Source organism: Haliotis rufescens, unplaced genomic scaffold, assembly GCF_023055435.1.
Source record: "Haliotis rufescens isolate VD_foot unplaced genomic scaffold, xgHalRufe1.0.p SCAF_19, whole genome shotgun sequence".
Lineage (NCBI taxonomy): Eukaryota > Metazoa > Mollusca > Gastropoda > Lepetellida > Haliotidae > Haliotis > Haliotis rufescens.
In genome coordinates, this window is record NW_025963879.1 from 4,803,110 (window position 1) to 4,824,448 (window position 21,339).

The 21,339-nt window shown below is 45.2% G+C and overlaps 1 protein-coding gene across 1 annotated transcript; it reads left to right on the forward strand.

Annotated features, from left to right (window-relative positions):
- The first annotated feature begins 434 nt into the window (after positions 1 to 434).
- LOC124148439 (sodium-dependent phosphate transport protein 2B-like) lies at positions 435 to 21,050 on the forward strand. The gene is made up of 8 exons (XM_046519538.2): positions 435 to 645; positions 782 to 941; positions 1,421 to 1,549; positions 7,618 to 7,761; positions 8,179 to 8,486; positions 8,806 to 8,884; positions 18,197 to 18,223; positions 18,611 to 21,050. The coding sequence occupies exons 1-8, from the start codon at positions 631 to 633 to the stop codon at positions 19,522 to 19,524; spliced, it is 1,776 nt and encodes a 591-aa protein (XP_046375494.2). The 5' UTR covers positions 435 to 630; the 3' UTR covers positions 19,525 to 21,050.
- Positions 21,051 to 21,339: the final 289 nt, after the last annotated feature.

Consider the following 21,339-nt stretch of genomic DNA (forward strand, 5'->3'; position numbering starts at 1 on the left):
ATGGTGGCTACACAGTAATTGCCCTTTGGAATTAAATGTTCATTCAGACAAAGGCCGCTATGGTACAAACTCGGTTTCACCATGGTATCTAACACCAGTGTACTTCACACAGTAACCGACATGAAATCTGTATAATCACGACGAAAGACTTTGAAGTGTATACATTTTCCGATTTAACCACACTCTACCATAACTCATTCGTAGCAATAAATGAATGTCGAAATGATTGAGATATGGCTCTTGTTGAAACACATCACTGATGATTACACAGTGTCCTACACTACTGGCCCTATGTATGAGGGTCGCGTGGTAGTGTATTTGTTTATTACTCATTGGATGAGTGGATGGGGCAACCTTTCCATTTGGAGGGGGAAGAATATCCAGTTTCAGAAACATGAAATACCCAATGCGTGTTTTACTTTTGAAGTTGTATGGTACGGGTATTGACCTTAATATTGTACTCGTAAAATAGGTAAGAGACCATATACCGATATATGGTCTCTGAACACGTAAACAAAATAACCTTTTAGTATATAGCCTGCCATACACTCACGTGGACTCTTCCGGCGATATAAGATCATCGACGCAGAAGAAAATATAAGTGCCCATCGACGCAGAAGCAAATACAAGATGGCCCACACAAAGGTTGGTATATTTGTGTATGGGAGACATGTTAATCCCCAAATGTTTTTAAACATAACTATAAGGCAAAGAATTTAGAGTTTATCATTAACAGCGTGATAAACAAATCACTCTAAACCCGTGTCTTGTCTACTCCCAGGCACCTGCTTGTGTGAGCAATATGGAAGACACGAGACTCGATGAGAAGCCCCGCAAGAGTCCGAAACATGCGGTGGACATCATTGATGTGGAGAAGGACATAGAAGCGGACGACCCCTGGGCCCTTCCTGACTCCATCGACACAGGCAAAAAATGGCACGGTAAGGACATGCCCTTTCTGACACCATCGATACAGTCAAACTAAGGCACGGTAAGGACAGAACCTTTCTGACACCATTGACATAGTCAAACAATGGCACGGTAAGGACAGACCCTTTCTGACACCATCGACACAGTCAACCAATGGCAGGGTAAGAACATACCTTTTCTGACACCATCGACACAGTCAAACTAAGGCACGGTAAGGACATGCCCTTTCTGACACCATCGATACAGTCAAACTAAGGCACGGCAAGGACATGCCCTTTCTGACATCATCGATACAGTCAAACTAAGGCACGGTAAGGACAGAACCTTTCTGACACCATCGACACAGTCAACCAATGGCAGGGTAAGAACATACCTTTTCTGACACCATCGACACAGTCAAACAATTGCACGGTAAGGACAGACCCTTTCTGACACCATTAGTTGAATATGTCCCTTTTTTGTGTCTACCAACATATCTATTTCCCGGTAGAAATAAAGGACCTGGAGAAGGTGAAGCGAGTTGTGTTCAACATCCTGAAGGTGGTGCTGCTACTCGGGTTCCTCTACATGTTTGTCTGCTCCCTGGACTTCCTCAGCTCAGCATTCCGACTTCTGGGAGGTGAGTACCGGCACTGCTCTGGAATGAGTTAAAGCACTGATAAGGGATGAGCGCAGCCGCTTATTTCAGGTTAAAAGCTGCACTGTATGGGTGTGTGTACCTGCACTGTATGGGGTGTGTACCTGCACTGTATGGGGTGTGTACCGGCACTGTTTGGGGTGTATACCTGCACTGTATGTGGTGTGTACCTGCACTGTAAAGGGTTTATACCTGCACTGCATGGGGCGAGTAGCTGCACTGTATGGGGTGTATACCTGCACTGTATGGGGCGAGTAGCTGCACTGTATTGGGTGTATACCTGCACTGTATGGGATGTGTACCTGCACTGTATGGGGTGAGTAGCTGCACTGTATTGGGTGTATACCTGCACTGTATGGGGTGTGTGTACCTGCACTGTATGTGGTGTGTACCTGCACTGTTTGGGGTGTATACCTGCACTGTAAGGGATGTGTTTACCTGCACTGTTTGGGGTGTATACCTGCACTGTATGGGATGTGTTTACCTGCACTGTTTGGGGTGTATACCTGCACTGTATGTGGTGTGTACCTGCAGTGTTTGGGGTGTATACCTGCACTGTATCTGGCGTGTACCTGCACAGTATGGGGTGTGTACCTGCACTGTATGGGATGTGTTTACCTGCACTGTATGGGGTGTGTACCTGCACTGTATGGGATGTGTATACCTGCACTGTTTGGGGTGTATGCCTGCACTGTATGTGGTGTGTACCTGCACTGTTTGGGGTGTGTGTACCTGCACTGCATGGGACGAGCAACTGCACTGTATGGGGTGTGTGTACCTGCACTGTATGGGGTGTATACCTGCACTGTATGGGATGTGTTTACCTGCACTGTTTGGGGTGTATACCTGCACTGTATGTGGTGTGTACCTGCACTGTTTGGGGTGAATACCTGCACTGTATTGGGTGTGTACCTGCACTGTATCTGGCGTGTACCTGCACTGTATCTGGCGTGTACCTGAACTGTATAGGGTGTGTACCTGCACTGTATGTGATGTGTACCTGCACTGTATGGGGTGTGTACCTGCACTGTATGGGGTGTGTACCTGCACTGTATGTGATGTGTATCTGCACTGTATGGGGGGTGTACCTGCACTGTATGTGGTGTGTACCTGCACTGTATGGGGTGTGTACCTGCACTGTATGTGGTGTGTACCTGCACTGTGTGGGATGTGTACCTGCACTGTATGTGGTGTGTACCTGCACTGTATGGGGTGTGTACCTGCACTGTATGTGGTGTGTACCTGCACTGTATGTGGTGTGTACCTGCACTGTATGTGGTGTGTACCTGCACTGTATGTGGTGTGTACCTGCACTGTATGGGGTGTGTACCTGCACTGTATATGATGTGTACCTGAACTGTATAGGGTGTGTACCTGCACTGCATGGGGTGTGTACCTGCACTGTATGGGGTGAGTAGCTGCACTGCATGTGGCGTGTACCTGCACTGTATGGGATGTGTACCTGAACTGTTTGGGGTGTGTACCTGCACTATTTGGGGTGTACCTGCACTGTATCTGGCGTGTACCTGCACTGTATCTGGCGTGTACCTGCACTGTTTGGGGTGTGTACCTGCACTGTATGTGGTGTGTACCTGCACTCTAAGTGGTGTGTACCTGCACTGTATGGGATGTGTACCTGAACTGTTTGGGGTGTGTACCTGCACTGTATCTTGCGTGTACCTGCACTGTATGGGGCGTGTACCTGCACTGTATCTGGCGTGTACCTGCACTGTTTGGGCTGTGTACCTGCACTGTATGTTGTGTGTGTCTGCACTGTATGGGGTGTGTACCTGCACTGTATGGGATGTGTACCTGAACTGTTTGGGGTGTGTACCTGCACTATTAGGGGTGTACTTGCACTGTATCTGGCGTGTACCTGCACTGTATCTGGCGTGTACCTGCACTGTATCTGGCGTGTACCTGCACTGTTTGGGCTGTGTACCTGCACTGTATGTGGTGTGTATCTGCACTGTATGGGTTGTGTACCTGCACTGTATGGGATGTGTACCTGAACTGTTTGGGGTGTGTACCTGCACTATTTGGGGTGTACCTGCACTGTATCTGGCGTGTACCTGCACTGTATCTGGCGTGTACCTGCACTGTTTTGGGTGTGTACCTGCACTGTATGTGGTGTGTATCTGCACTGTATGGGGTGTGTGTACCTTCACTGCATGGGATGAGCAACTGCACTGTATGGGGTGTGTGTACCTGCACTGTATGTGGTGTGTTCCTGCACTGTATGTGGCGTGTACCTGCACTGTATGTGGTGTGTATCTGCACTGTATGGGGTGTGTACCTGCACTGTATGGGGTGTGTGTACCTGCACTGTATGTGGTGTGTACCTGCACTGTTTTGGGTGTATACCTGCACTGGATGGGGTGTATACCTGCACTGTATGTGGTGTGTACCTGAACTCTAAGTGGTGTGTACCTGCACTGTATGTGGTGTGTACCTGCACTATATGGGGTGTGTACCTGCACTGTTTGGGGTGTGTACCTGCACTGTATGTGGTGTGTATCTGCACTGTATGTGGCGTGTACCTGCACTGTATCTGGCGTGTACCTGCACTGTATGGGGCATGTACCTGCGCTGTATCTGGTGTGTACCGGCACTGTATCTGGCGTGTACCTGCACTGTATGTGGTGTACACCTGCACTGTATGTGGTGTGTACCTGCACTGTATGTGGTGTGTATCTGCACAGTATGTGGTGTGTACCTGCACTGTATGTGGTGTGTACCTGCACTGTATGTGGTGTGTACCTGCACTGTATGTGGTGTGTACCTGCACTGTATGTGGCGTGTACCTGCACTGCATGGGGGGTGTACCTGCACTGTATTTGGTGTGTACCTGCACTGTATGTGGCGTGTACCTGCACTGTATGTGGTGTGTATCTGCACTGTATGGGGTGTGTACCTGCACTGTATGGGGTGTGTACCTGCACTCTAAGTGGTGTGTACCTGCACTGTATGGGATGTGTACCTGAACTGTTTGGGGTGTGTACCTGCACTGTATCTTGCGTGTACCTGCACTGTATGGGGCGTGTACCTGCACTGTATCTGGCGTGTACCTGCACTGTTTGGGCTGTGTACCTGCACTGTATGTTGTGTGTGTCTGCACTGTATGGGGTGTGTACCTGCACTGTATGGGATGTGTACCTGAACTGTTTGGGGTGTGTACCTGCACTATTAGGGGTGTACTTGCACTGTATCTGGCGTGTACCTGCACTGTATCTGGCGTGTACCTGCACTGTATCTGGCGTGTACCTGCACTGTTTGGGCTGTGTACCTGCACTGTATGTGGTGTGTATCTGCACTGTATGGGTTGTGTACCTGCACTGTATGGGATGTGTACCTGAACTGTTTGGGGTGTGTACCTGCACTATTTGGGGTGTACCTGCACTGTATCTGGCGTGTACCTGCACTGTATCTGGCGTGTACCTGCACTGTTTTGGGTGTGTACCTGCACTGTATGTGGTGTGTATCTGCACTGTATGGGGTGTGTGTACCTTCACTGCATGGGATGAGCAACTGCACTGTATGGGGTGTGTGTACCTGCACTGTATGTGGTGTGTTCCTGCACTGTATGTGGCGTGTACCTGCACTGTATGTGGTGTGTATCTGCACTGTATGGGGTGTGTACCTGCACTGTATGGGGTGTGTGTACCTGCACTGTATGTGGTGTGTACCTGCACTGTTTTGGGTGTATACCTGCACTGGATGGGGTGTATACCTGCACTGTATGTGGTGTGTACCTGAACTCTAAGTGGTGTGTACCTGCACTGTATGTGGTGTGTACCTGCACTATATGGGGTGTGTACCTGCACTGTTTGGGGTGTGTACCTGCACTGTATGTGGTGTGTATCTGCACTGTATGTGGCGTGTACCTGCACTGTATCTGGCGTGTACCTGCACTGTATGGGGCATGTACCTGCGCTGTATCTGGTGTGTACCGGCACTGTATCTGGCGTGTACCTGCACTGTATGTGGTGTACACCTGCACTGTATGTGGTGTGTACCTGCACTGTATGTGGTGTGTATCTGCACAGTATGTGGTGTGTACCTGCACTGTATGTGGTGTGTACCTGCACTGTATGTGGTGTGTACCTGCACTGTATGTGGTGTGTACCTGCACTGTATGTGGCGTGTACCTGCACTGCATGGGGGGTGTACCTGCACTGTATTTGGTGTGTTCCTGCACTGTATGTGGCGTGTACCTGCACTGTATGTGGTGTGTATCTGCACTGTATGGGGTGTGTACCTGCACTGTATGGGGTGTGTGTACCTGCACTGTATGTGGTGTGTACCTGCACTGTTTTGGGTGTATACCTGCACTGGATGGGGTGTATACCTGCACTGTATGGGGTGTGTACCTGCACTGTATGTGGTGTGTACCTGCACTGTTTGTGGTGTGTACCTGCACTGTATGGGATGTGTAGAAGCTCAACCACTTAGCTCAATCACTCGACACATAAATATATACTGTTAGCGGGCATGTTTGCGAACTATGTTGGATAATTTACACTCTCTAAACGAATAAATGGGTAGACATGGATATATGTTGACTTTTCGAACTTGACGATATCAATGAAAACAGACAATTTTGAATATGATGTTTTATAAAGAATTATGGTCATTTTGTCAGCCGATAAACGAGGACATATACAATGTTTCTGATTTCACTTGTGGGTGTCGTATGCGTAGCCAGTTGTGACTCATTGGATGGAATGACAGCTACTCAAGTAGGGTTGTAATTTCCCAACTAACACCAACTCTTCAGACCTCAACTGACTACCCGCCGTAAACATTGCACTGAGTTGAAACTAGGACTGTTTGAACACGTCTTCCGGAAATATTAAAATATTATCCAACTCAATTTGTATGTTTTGTAATTAAATATGGTATAGAACAACGTAGAACACGCTGTCCTATTTTACCGGAGACAAAAATTGTCTCTGTGACAGTATTTGTGATCCTTTGGATGATTACGTGGAATGTTAGTCTTGATGGTTTACTTCGCTTCAGTGATATTACGAGTCGGGGGGTCGGGGTGGGGGTGGGGTGTGTGTGTTTGTGTGTGTGTGTGTGTGTGTGTGTGGGGGGGGGGGGGGGGGGGGGGGGGGAAGGTGTTCACTCATCACTCATGTGGCCCTCGGCTCACCTTCCGTCAATACCACTTGACCACTCTATATCCCACATACAGTCAAGTGTCGCAGGTCACAACGGCTGTGACGTTTTTATTGCTCCTCTCGGGTGTGTTTGTGTATTTGTGTGTTTGTGTGTTTGGGAAGGGGTATGGAACAATACATGGCCATGGCGACTTATACACACACGCATACACATGGCTGTGACGACTTATACACACACGCATACACATGGCTGTGACGACTTATACACACACGCATACACATGGCTGTGACGACTTATACACACACGCATACACATGGCCGTGACGACTTATACACACACGCATACACATGGCTGTGACGACTTATACACACACGCATACACATGGCTGTGACGACTTATACACACACGCATACACATGGCTGTGACGACTTATACACACACGCATACACATGGCCGTGACGACTTATACACACACGCATACACATGGCTGTGACGACTTATACACACACGCATACACATGGCTGTGACGACTTATACACACACGCATACACATGGCTGTGACGACTTATACACACACGCATACACTTGGCTGTGACGACTTATACACACACGCATACACATGGCTGTGACGACTTATACACACACGCATACACATGGCTGTGACGACTTATACACACACGCATACACATGGCTGTAGCGGCTCGTAAAGACACACACACAGAGACAGACACACACACACACACACACACACACACACACACACACACACACACACACACAGAGACACACACACAGAGACACACAGACACACACAAAGACCGTGGCGACTTTTACATACGCAAAAACACACATCACATGCACATCTCATCTGGACTCTCCCCTGCTGAAAAATATTGTCGAGTGTCGCCATTGATGTGTTTCAGGTAAAGCTGCAGGAGAAGCGCTCAGCGATGTGGAGCTCCTTTCTAATCCCGTGGCCGGGCTGATGGTCGGCGTCCTGGCAACCGTGCTGGTACAGAGTTCCTCCACCTCCACCTCCATCATCGTCTCCATGGTGTCCGCCGGCAGTCAGTAGCATTCCAGTACACGCCTTGGGCAGGAACTAGTGTATCTCGAACTCTAGAGTTTGCCTTGTGTAAACACATCTAATAGTCCAAGTTTAATTTGAGGATACAACCCCCATATTTCCCGTTTGCATCTCTTAGAGAGGGGAGGTGTGACCAAGTGTCCCATGTCGATGTTTCATTAGCTTCTGTCTCTCTATGTTGCGTCCTACTTTACCCGTGAAAGGGTCTACTGGGCGTGTGTTCCAATCCCATATCGGCATTGATTATGATCCTTGATCTGTTAAATCCACGTCACGTCCATGCTTTTACCAAGTGGCGCACGTCTACAACCAGCGTCAATTTGGGATCCCTGACACGCTGTGACACAACCGAAATACTGTTCCATGTGATGCTAAACCCAATTCATTGCTTTTCTAGTGCTACCCACTCGGCTTGCTATCCCCATCATAATGGGCACGAACATCGGGACGACTATTACCAACGTGCTCGTCTCCCTGGGTCAGATCGGGGACAGAGACCGGTTTAGACGCGCCTTTGGGGGCGCCGTTCTACATGACATGTTCAACTGGCTGACGGTGTTGGTGCTGCTACCGGTAGAGGTCGCAAGTGGCTATTTGTATAGCCTGTCTGGACTGATGGTGCAGAACATCAACGCTGATCCTAATGTTGAAAACCCGGATCTGCTCAAGGCCATTACCAAACCTCTGACTGGGAAAATTGTAGAGGTGAGAGTACACTCCTGGCACAGAGGCCCACCCTGCCAACACCATGTAGCATCAGGATAAACCACACAATAATATTATCTATATGTGTGACCCAACCCATTTGTGGTTTATCCTGATGTTTCTTTGAATGGCCGGACTATATTTCTGTATACTATTCGTTTTCCGGCAGCAATACGGAATCAGGTTCTATGTTAAAGTTAGCTGATATTTGCTTGTAGGCTTCACGATGTTATGATAACAGCATTGTTATGGTGACTTATGATATATCGAAACCAGTTTGTAAGACAGGTTAAAGGAACTGGTGCCTTGTTTTCCTCAGCTGGACAACGATGTGATTCGAGCCATCGCAAGGGGAGATAACACAACAGACACCCTAATCAAGTTCTGCTGTGGTAAAGGTGAGCTCACGCGGGGTTCTAGAGACGTAATAATCCATCATCTCATGACATGGCCACAGGTCAGTACGGGTAGGATGTATGTATAGCGGGTTAAACTGCCTGCTCACTGTCCAGTACTTGTAATGTGTGTATTCCGGATGAATCTGCCTGCCCGCTGTTCAGCACTTGTAATGTGTGTATAGTTGGTTAAACTGCCTGCCCACTGTTCAGTACTTGTCATGTGTGTATAGAGGGTTAAACTGCCTGCCCGCTGTTCAGTACTTGTAATGTGTGTATAGTGGGTTAAACTGCCTGCCCACTGTCCAGTACTTGTCATGTGTGTATAGCGGGTTAAACTGCCTGCCCACTGTTCAGTACTTGTCATGTGTGTATAGAGGGTTAAACTGCCTGCCCACTGTTCAGTACTTGTAATGTGTGTATAGTGAGTTAAACTGCCTGCCCGCTGTTCAGTACTTGTAATGTGTGTATAGTGGGTTAAACTGCCTGCCAACTGTTCAGTACTTGTAATGTGTGTATAGTGGGTTAAACTGTCTGCCCACTGTCCAGTACTTGTCATGTGTGTATAGCGGGTTAAACTGCCTGCCCACTGTCCAGTACTTGTCATGTGTGTGTAGTGGGTTAAACTGCCTGCCCACTGTTCAGTACTTGTTATGTGTGTATAGTGGGTTTAACTGCCTGCCCACTGTTCAGTACTTGTCATGTGTGTAAAGTGGGTTAAACTGCCTGCCCACTGTTCAGTTCTTGTAATGTGTGTATAGTGGGTTAAACTGCCTGCCCGCCGTCCAGTACTTGTAATGTGTGTATAGTGGGTGAAACTGCCTGCCCACTGTTCAGTACTTGTCATGTGTGTGTAGTGGGTTAAACTGCCTGCCCACTGTTCAGTACTTGTAATGTGTGTATAGTGGGTTAAACTGCCTGCCCACTGTTCAGTACTTGTAATGTGTGTGTAGTGGGTTAAACTGCCTGCCCACTGTCCAGTACTTGTCATGTGTGTATGGCGGGTTAAACTGCCTGCCCACTGTCCAGTACTTGTCATGTGTGTGTAGTGGGTTAAACTGCCTGCCCACTGTCCAATACTTGTAATGTGTGTATAGTGGGTTAAACTGCCTGCCCACTGTTCAGTACTTGTCAAGTGTGTATAGTGGGTTAAACTGCCTGCCCACTGTCCAGTACTTGTAATGTGTGTATAGTGGGTTAAACTGCCTGCCCGCTGTTCAGTACTTGTCATGTGTGTATAGTGGGTTAAACTGCCTGCCCGCTGTTCAGTACTTGTAATGTGTGTATAGTGGGTGAAGCTGCCTGCCCGCTGTTCAGTACTTGTAATGTGTGTAGTTGGTTAAACTGCCTGCCCACTGTTCAGTACTTGTAATGTGTGTATAGTGGGTTAACCTGCCTGCCCACTGTTCAGTACTTGTAATGTGTGTATAGTGGGTGAAGCTGCCTGCCCGCTGTTCAGTACTTGTAATGTGTGTAGTTGGTTAAACTGCCTGCCCACTGTTCAGTACTTGTAATGTGTGTATAGTGGGTTAAACTGCCTGCCCACTGTTCAGTACTTGTCATGTGTGTATAGCGGGTTTAACTGCCTGCCCACTGTCCAGTACTTGTCATGTGTGTGTAGTGGGTTTAACTGCCTGCCCACTTTCCAGTACTTGTCATGTGTGTAAAGTGGGTTATACTGCCTGCCCACTGTTCAGTACTTGTCATGTGTGTATAGTGGGTGAAGCTGCCTGCCCACTGTTCAGTACTTGTAATGTGTGTATAGTGGGTTAAACTGCCTGCCCGCTGTTCAGAACTTGTAATGTGTGTATCGTGGGTTAAACTGCCTGCCCACTGTCAAGTACTTGTCATGTGTGTATATTGTGTTAAACTGCCTGCCCACTGTTCAGTACTTGTAATGTGTGTATAGTGGATTAAACTTCCTGCCCGCTGTTCAGTACTTGTCATGTGTGTAAAGTGGGTGAAACTGCCTGCCCGCTGTTAAGTACTTGTCATGTGTGTATAGAGGGTGAAGCTGCCTGCCCACTGTTCAGTACTTGTAATGTGTGTATAGTGGGTTAAACTGCCTGCCCACTGTTCAGTACTTGTAATGTGTGTATAGTGGGTTAAACTGCCTGCCCACTGCCCAATACTTGTAATGTGTGTATAATGGGTTAAACTGCCTGCCCACTGTTCAGTACTTGTAATGTGTGTATAGTGGGTGAAGCTGCCTGCCTGCTGTTCAGTACTTGTAATGTGTGCAGTTGGTTAAACTGCCTGCCCACTGTTCAGTACTTGTAATGTGCATATAGTGGGTGAAGCTGCCTGCCCGCTGTTCAGTACTTGTCATGTGTGTAGTTGGTTAAACTGCCTGCCCACTGTTCAGTACTTGTAATGTGTGTATAGTGGGTTAAACTGCCTGCCCACTGTTCAGTACTTGTAATGTGTGTATAGAGGGTTAAACTGCCTGCCCACTGTCCAATACTTGTAATGTGTGTATAGTGGGTTAAACTGCCTGCCCACTGTTCAGTACTTGTAATGTGTGTATAGTGGGTTAAACTGCCTGCCCACTGTCCAGTACTTGTCATGTGTGTATAGTGGGTTAAACTGCCTGCCCGCTGTTCAGTACTTGTAATGTGTGTATAGTGGGTGAAGCTGCCTGCCCGCTGTTCAGTACTTGTAATGTGTGTAGTTGGTTAAACTGCCTGCCCACTGTCCAGTACTTGTCATGTGTGTATAGTGGGTTAAACTGCCTGCCCACTGTTCAGTACTTGTCATGTGTGTATAGTGGGTTAAACTGCCTGCCCACTGTCCAGTACTTGTAATGTGTGTATAGTGGGTTAAACTGCCTGCCCACTGTCCAGTACTTGTAATGTGTGTATAGTGGGTTAAACTGCCTGCCCACTGTTCAGTACTTGTAATGTGTGTATAGTGGGTTAAACTGCCTGCCCACTGTTCAGTACTTGTAATGTGTGCAGTTGGTTAAACTGCCTGCCCACTGTTCAGTACTTGTAATGTGCATATAGTGGGTGAAGCTGCCTGCCCGCTGTTCAGTACTTGTCATGTGTGTAGTTGGTTAAACTGCCTGCCCACTGTTCAGTACTTGTAATGTGTGTATAGTGGGTTAAACTGCCTGCCCACTGTTCAGTACTTGTAATGTGTGTATAGAGGGTTAAACTGCCTGCCCACTGTCCAATACTTGTAATGTGTGTATAGTGGGTTAAACTGCCTGCCCACTGTTCAGTACTTGTAATGTGTGTATAGTGGGTTAAACTGCCTGCCCACTGTCCAGTACTTGTCATGTGTGTATAGTGGGTTAAACTGCCTGCCCGCTGTTCAGTACTTGTAATGTGTGTATAGTGGGTGAAGCTGCCTGCCCGCTGTTCAGTACTTGTAATGTGTGTAGTTGGTTAAACTGCCTGCCCACTGTCCAGTACTTGTCATGTGTGTATAGTGGGTTAAACTGCCTGCCCACTGTTCAGTACTTGTCATGTGTGTATAGTGGGTTAAACTGCCTGCCCACTGTCCAGTACTTGTCAAGTGTGTATAGTGGGTTAAACTGCCTGCCCACTGTCCAGTACTTGTAATGTGTGTATAGTGGGTTAAACTGCCTGCCCACTGTTCAGTACTTGTAATGTGTGTATAGTGGGTTAAACTGCCTGCCCACTGTTCAGTACTTGTAATGTGTGTATAGTGGGTGAAGCTGCCTGCCCGCTGTTCAGTACTTGTAATGTGTGCAGTTGGTTAAACTGCCTGCCCACTGTTCAGTACTTGTAATGTGTGTATAGTGGGTGAAGCTGCCTGCCCGCTGTTCAGTACTTGTCATGTGTGTAGTTGGTTAAACTGCCTGCCCACTGTTCAGTACTTGTAATGTGTGTATAGTGGGTTAAACTGCCTGCCCACTGTTCAGTACTTGTAATGTGTGTATAGTGGGTTAAACTGCCTGCCCACTGTCCAATACTTGTAATGTGTGTATAGTGGGTTAAACTGCCTGCCCACTGTTCAGTACTTGTAATGTGTGTATAGTGGGTTAAACTGCCTGCCCACTGTCCAGTACTTGTAATGTGTGTATAGTGGGTTAAACTGCCTGCCCGCTGTTCAGTACTTGTAATGTGTGTATTGTGGGTGAAGCTGCCTGCCCGCTGTTCAGTACTTGTAATGTGTGTAGTTGGTTAAACTGCCTGCCCACTGTCCAGTACTTGTCATGTGTGTATAGTGGGTTAAACTGCCTGCCCACTGTTCAGTACTTGTCATGTGTGTATAATGGGTTAAACTGTCTGCCCACTGTCCAGTACTTGTCATGTGTGTATAGTGGGTTAAACTGCCTGCCCACTGTCCAGTACTTGTAATGTGTGTATAGTGGGTTAAACTGCCTGCCCACTGTTCAGTACTTGTAATGTGTGTATAGTGGGTTAAACTGCCTGCCCACTGCTCAGTACTTGTCATGTGTGTATAGTTGGTTAAACTGCCTGCCCACTGTTCAGTACTTGTCATGTTTGTATAGTGGGTTAAACTGCCTGCCCACTGTCCAGCACTTGTCAAGTGTGTATAGTGGGTTAAACTGCCTGCCCACTGTTCAGTACTTGTCATGTGTGTATAGTTGGTTAAACTGCCTGCCCACTGTTCAGTACTTGTCATGTGTGTATAGTGGGTTAAACTGCCTGCCCACTGTCCAGTACTTGTCAAGTGTGTATAGTGGGTTAAACTGCCTGCCCACTGTCCAGTACTTGTAATGTGTGTATAGTGGGTTAAACTGCCTGCCCGCTTTTCAGTACTTGTCATGTGTGTATAGTTGGTTAAACTGCCTGCCCACTGTCCAGTACTTGTAATGTGTGTATAGCGGGTTAAACTGCCTGCCCACTGTTCAGTACTTGTCATGTGTGTATAGTGGGTTAAACTGCCTGCCCACTGTCCAGTACTTGTCATGTGTGTATAATGGGTTAAACTGTCTGCCCACTGTCCAGTACTTGTCATGTGTGTATAGTGGGTTAAACTGCCTGCCCACTGTCCAGTACTTGTAATGTGTGTATAGTGGGTTAAACTGCCTGCCCACTGTTCAGTACTTGTAATGTGTGTATAGTGGGTTAAACTGCCTGCCCACTGTTCAGTACTTGTCATGTGTGTATAGTTGGTTAAACTGCCTGCCCACTGTTCAGTACTTGTCATGTTTGTATAGTGGGTTAAACTGCCTGCCCACTGTCCAGCACTTGTCAAGTGTGTATAGTGGGTTAAACTGCCTGCCCACTGTTCAGTACTTGTCATGTGTGTATAGTTGGTTAAACTGCCTGCCCACTGTTCAGTACTTGTCATGTGTGTATAGTGGGTTAAACTGCCTGCCCACTGTCCAGTACTTGTCAAGTGTGTATAGTGGGTTAAACTGCCTGCCCACTGTCCAGTACTTGTAATGTGTGTATAGTGGGTTAAACTGCCTGCCCGCTTTTCAGTACTTGTCATGTGTGTATAGTTGGTTAAACTGCCTGCCCACTGTCCAGTACTTGTCATGTGTGTATAGCGGGTTAAACTGCCTGCCCACTGTTCAGTACTTGTCATGTGTGTATAGTGGGTTAAACTGCCTGCCCACTGTCCAGTACTTGTCATGTGTGTATAGTGGGTTAAACTGCCTGCCCGCTGTTCAGTACTTGTAATGTGTGTATAGTGGGTTAAACTGCCTGCCCACTGTTCAGTACTTGTAATGTGTGTATAGTGGGTTAAACTGCCTGCCCACTGTTCAGTACTTGTCATGTGTGTATAGCGGGTTAAACTGCCTGCCCACTGTTCAGTACTTGTCATGTGTGTATAGTTGGTTAAACTGCCTGCCTACTGTCCAGTACTTGTCAAGTGTGTATAGTGGGTTAAACTGCCTGCCCACTGTCCAGTACTTGTAATGTGTGTATAGTGGGTTAAACTGCCTGCCCACTGTCCAGTACTTGTCAATCAATCAATCAAATTTTTATTCCAACAAACCACCATAGGTGGTACAGGAACAGTACAAATAAAGTTATAACATAAACAATAAATTGTAGTGATCACTTGGTAAGTTGTAGATGATAGTGTTGTACTCATCTTCTGACAGCATTATTAATAATTCTTATAAATCTGGAGATATTTTTCACGATTAAGCAATTATTTGAGGTAAACAAAACCTTGAGCTTTGCGAGATTCGGCCATTTACAAAGATAAATTGGAATATAATGTGATCTCATGGTATCAAAAAAGGAGCATTTAAATAAATAATGAAACTCGTCGGCTATCGCCGGTGAGCTACATACGTTACAATTTCTATTGATTCTAGGTATATTTTTCCAGCGGCCTGTCTCTACAGGTAAATAATGATTCGATGTCCGAAATGACATAATAGGTCGAGAGAAATAATCAGGTAACAGGAGGTATTTTTCAAACGACGGTAAATCTTTGAACAATTTATAGTAATTACCTTTTGAACTTTTATCTATATCATCCCTCCATTGTTGTATAAAATGATCTTTAAGTACTGTTTCTACCATAGAGACAAGCCACTGTTTACAAACGCAACCAGGATTATCAAATACATATGTCAAGCCACAACTGTTTAAAATACCTTTTATGTGAGATACCCATACGTTACTATTACTAATATTGAGGGTGTGATCTAATTTGAACAGTTTAAGGATGCGTGATGACAACTTGAAAGGAGAAGATATGGTTTCTAAGTTATACCAAAATGAGATCATTCTTATAGCAATTGCAATGTTCACAGGAAAACGTCCAAGTTCACCGTAAACCATAAAGTTAGGAGTTGGTGATCGCAACCCAGGAGCAAACTTTAGAAATTTAAGGTGAAATTTTTCAATGTTTATAACATTTTCACAACCCCATATTTCACATCCATACAAGGCTATAGGTAGTATTAAGATATCAAACAATTGGATTACAGTATCAAGTGCTAGATTGAGGTTTCTTGATTTTTTTCAGGAGTGCAAACATGGCCTTTTTAGAGCTAGACAGTAAATCGTTTATTGCGGTATTAAATCTTCTATTGCGATGAAAGTTGATACCTAGATACGTATAATTATCTACAATTTCAATTGGTTAAGAATCAAATTGAAAAGATAATTTAGATTTTTTACCCACGCCTCCTCCAAATATAATAATCTTAGTTTTGGCAATGTTAACATTGAGTTTCCACACATCGCAGTATTGTTTGAACACATCAAGAGAATTTTGGAGATCTTTCTGGGATTCACCTAAAAGTATCGCATCATCTGCGTACAACAAAATAAAGAATTTAATACACATATACACATAATCATCATGAACACAAGTGATGTCAACGCCCCTACAAACTTTGCTCTCAAGATATACATCTAAATCATTGAGAAAAATCGAAAATAATAATGGAGAGAGATTTTCTCCTTGTCGAACCCCGGAATAAATATAAAAGAAGTTAGAAATTTGGTTATCAACCATAACGCAAGATTTTATATTACTGTAAATGTTTTTCACTAACTTGAAGAATCTCCCCTCTATATTGTATGATAACATCTTGTACCATAGGCCTACTCTCCAAATACTGTCGAACGCTTTTGTGAAATCGATAAAAGCACAAAAAAGTTTTCGTTTTGATTTTTTGAAATACTGATTTAGCATATTTAAGATGAATATATTATCAAGTGTTGACATATTTTCTCGAAAGCCAGCCTGCGATGAGCTAAGAATTTCATTTGATTCTAAGTAACTATTTAATCTGGAATTCAAAAGACAAGTAAATAACTTTCCTAAACAGCTCAGAATGGTAATGGGCCTGTAAGAGTTCGGGTCAAGAGAGTCACCTTTTTTCTTATATATTGGGCGAATCACTCCCGTCAACCAAGAGTCAGGGATAACACCAGTGGATAAAATCAAATTAAAAAAACGAAAAGTAAAAGTCACCCAGAATATCAATTGAATCAATCAAATAATCATTTTCAATTAAGTCAAGGCCTGAAGATTTATTACGCTTCAGTCGCGAGATAGCTGAGCGTATTTCTTCTAAAGTAATATCTCTGTTGAGAGTCGAGTTATCATATGAACAGGGGTTGAGATCTTCTTCTATAACATCATTGTCGCCGAGGTATGAGGCATTAATCGATTTGAAAAAATTATGAAATACTTCTATGTTCGGTGTTAGTGAATTATTATCATTCACCTGTGAATTAAGTGTTTTCCAGAACTCTTTGGGCGAGTGTTTAAATTTATTACGTAACATTATACTTGTTTCATATTTATGATCCCTTATATGCTTATTTAAGCATTTCTTTTACAACTTGCCATGATGGCGATACATTGAATAATTTACTTGATTACGAACTTTTTTGAAACGACGTTTCGATTTACGGTAAAGCCGTCTAATGTCCCGACATTCCTTACTGAACCAGGGCTTATTCGTCTTGACGCGCTTACGTGTTTTACAGGGAGATGTAGTTCGTTTGACTCCGAAGGTAGTCCGTGCGGCATCGACCAGCACGTGCGTTATGTCCTCAGCTAACCTATTGACCTCAGTATCAACATCAACATCAAAACTGTCATAACAAACAGCATCACTTCTATCTCGCAACTGCCTTATAACTTCTACATCAATGTTATTTCGGAATACACTAGCCCTATCAACATTGTAGCGTCTAGGCCTGTTTCCGGTATTAGTTTTTGAAGAATTTAAAGTCTCAGAGACAGATTCATCTCTCTTTTTAACCTTACTCGCCAGCGATAGGGTAACAGGGCAGTGTACATCTGATAGCACAGGTGAGAAATCAAGAACATCAACATCATTAATCAAAGGCATACAAGCAGCAGAGACAATGACGTAATCAATTAAACTCTTATCATTACAGGTGGTTCTTCCAATATTGAGATCATTACCTATTCGGCCATTGCATATGTATAAATTAAGGCTCCTACACAAGTCAATAAGCTGTTTACCATAATTGTTAATTTTACCCATGTCCATACTATGCCTATGTTTTGGCATACCAGCGTTTTCCAATACTACATCTTGTAATGTGTGTATAGTGGGTGAAGCTGCCTGCCCGCTGTTCAGTTCTTGTAATGTGTGTATAGCGGTGAATCTGCTTTCTCACTGTTCAGTACTTGTACTGTGTGTATAGCGGGTGAATCTGCTTTCCCTCTGTTCAGTTCTTGTAATGTTGTCTGCATGATCACTGATCACTTCCTGGGCCCACTTGCACAAAGCGATCTTAGCGCTAAGATTACTTTGAGCAAGTGAGCCCAGAAGCATATGGTTGGCCATATCTCAGTACAACTGCTCTGGAACAAGCTTTGTTGTTAAAAATGAAATAATAAAACACCAAAATATTTTTCCAGGTGAAAATTCAACGTGTGCCGAAGACTGTAAGTATATACATAGAACTACGTATGTTTTGTGTAAACTACTATAAGTGTGTGTGTGTGTGTGCGTGCGTGAGTGTGCGTGCGTGTGTGTGCGTGTGTGTGTATGTGTATGTGAGTGAGTCACAGAGAGAGTGGAAGGGTGGTGGTTGCGGGCATGGTTAAATGTTACATGTATTGGGAGCATAATTTTGTATACATAAAATGATGGGTCTGCACAGTATGATACAGTCTAAGGTCGTAAGGCCGATCTCTCTCCCCTTAAGTCCCCTAAGTTTTCGGTTCTCGGAAACAAGGAAATGAATTGCTTAAGCTGGCTGTAATTGTACATATATCTATCTATACATATACTAACATCACATGAACATGTTCAACTCATATCGTTGTCAGGTGAACACCTGTTCATGGAGACCAGTCTCTCAGATACTGAGGTCGGCCTGATCCTGTTGGTGGTTGCACTAATCACGTTATGCACGTGCCTCGTGCTGATCGTGAAGATCCTGCAGTCGCTGCTGAAAGGGGCGATTGCCAAGGTAATCCGGAAGATAGTGAATGCTGACTTACCTGGTATTCTACGTCCAGTAACCGGCTACGTGGTCATGCTGGTCGGCGCTGGACTCACCTTCCTGGTCCAGAGCAGCTCCATCTTCACCTCTACTCTCACCCCCCTCGTGGGAATGGGCGTTATCAAGGTGGACCGTGTGTTTCCCCTTGTTCTCGGAGCTAATATCGGTACTACCTTCACCAGTATCTTAGCTGCTTTGGCATCAGATAGCACAGGCTTCAAGAATGCCCTCCAGGTGTCCTTCTGTCACTTACTGTTCAACATTAGTGGTATTTTAATATGGTACGGGATCTGGCCTGCTAGACAAGTCCCAATCCGTCTGGCAAAGGCACTGGGTTCAGTAACTGCAGAATATCGCTGGTTCCCGATTTTCTACATATTTATTGTATTTCTTTTTTTCCCTATGCTTGTGTTTGGACTTTCATTGGCCGGATGGGAATACCTCGTTGGGTTTGGTGTCCCTGTCATTGTGCTGATCGTTTTCGTCATCACCATGAACCGTCTCCAGAACAGCGATCGCATTCGCCCGCGCCTGCCCTACCGTCTACAGAGCTTTGAGAACATGGGCATTCCCCTGTGGTTGCGCTCCTTACAGCCTTACGACAACAAGATCACTGAGTTGCAGGTGTTGTGTGGCTGCTGTAAATGCTGCAGAAAGAAGACCCAGGTCGATGTTACTGAAGACAAAGCAGAGAGGGTCAACTGTGATAACAAAGCTTTTGATGGTGAAAGATTATAAGCCAATGTGTCACTGAATGAGAATGATATTACAACACAAACATTGCACATAATTTAAACAATGTTTTTTTATTTTTAAAATGACCTGATCTCTGTTCTTTTCGTCGAATTATCTATGTGACCCAAATGTGTTGCAACAAGATGACACTGATGGAAGCTCATTCATTATTGCATTGCCGAAATAACGGTAACAATAGCCTTAATTGTGCAAAGGCGTTCTAAAATGAAAAAACACCATAATAATGTTGGTTGGTTGGTTGGTTGGTTGGTTGTTTAACGCCGCACTCAGCAATATTCCAGCTATATGACGGCGGTCTGTAAATAATCGAGTCTGGACCAGACAATCCAGTTATTGATATCATGAGCATCGATCCACGCAATTGGGATCGATGACATACATCAACCAAGTCAGCGAGACTGACCACCTGATCCCGTTAGCCGCCTATTACGGCAAGCATAGTCACCTTTAACGGCAAGCATGGGTTGCTGAAGACCTATTCTACCCCGGAATCTTCACGGGTTCATAATATATGTAACTGAACTGATCTGGCCTAACTGCAAGCTTTTGTGGCCACACACGAAACTACGTGTAAGTAAACGATGTGAATGATCTTTAATACGCATCAATGTCGTGAACAACACCAGAGGTTTAGCAAAAGACCAGGTTGGTGTAGAGCATCTAGGAATACTGTAGACAGGAAGGGGTTGGCGTTACTCGCGTGAGCCCTGTTATTGTTCACTTACCGGACTTCTCGAAATGTCGTCATTCGTGTCCTATTTGAACAAAATCGTGTATTTTTCACGCGTAAGCGAGTCCAAAACTGTAAATAAGACTATGTTTGTGCCTTGAGTCAGCTGGGGTTAAATGACGCAAACAGGTGGCATTGTCCTGTATTTACACACACTAACTTACTGAGGCCCCAACTTCTTTTCTATATATTTCCGTGACTACTTTTCAAGAGTAGCTGTGGAAATAGACACTCCTGTCAACTTCACACAGCCGTGATTACCATGGCTGTTCCAATATATGATACAAGCTCAAATACAGGGCTGTTACTGAACCTGCACTTCGCTGTCCGGGGCCCACGCGTGTCTCCCGTGTGTGTTAGCCCATGGCCCTGAGTACAACAATTCCATAGTGTCTGACGGTATCCTTTAGAGAACGACAATGATAGGTGTTACCAGGCAGGATCCTGATCCATACTTTAGCACAGTCTTACGGGGCGGTGGGGTAGCCTAGTGGTTAAAGCGCTCACTTGTCACGCCGAAGACCCAGATTCGATTCCCCACATGGGTACAATGTGTGAAACCCATTTCTGTTGTCCCCCGCCGTGATATTGCTGGAATATTGCTCAACGCGGCGTAAAACCATACTCTCTCACTCACAAACTTACGACAGTAATTATCACTTTGTGAAACGGTGCCCTGGTAGAAGGCCAGAAAGGCTTCATTCGACCTCGATGTGAAGAGGATGTAGCGTTGTTGATCTGATCTGTATTAAATGGTGTAATAAAAACCTTAAATAAATGTCTCATCTTAGTTATTTTGTTTGTTCTGTTTCCTTGAGGTACTGCGATCCCAGAGACAAGAACGCCTGCTTGCTTGCATTGCTTGACAGGTGATGATTCCCTTCACTTGTTGCATCTAGTGACGGATGATGCTTTCCATTACTTCCTGCATCTAGTGACGGAAGATGAGTTCCATTACTTGTTGCGTCTAGTGACGGAAGATGAGTTCCATTACTTGTTGCATCTAGTGACGGGAGGTTAGTTCCATTACTTCTTGCGTCTGGTGACGGAAGATGAGCTCCATTACT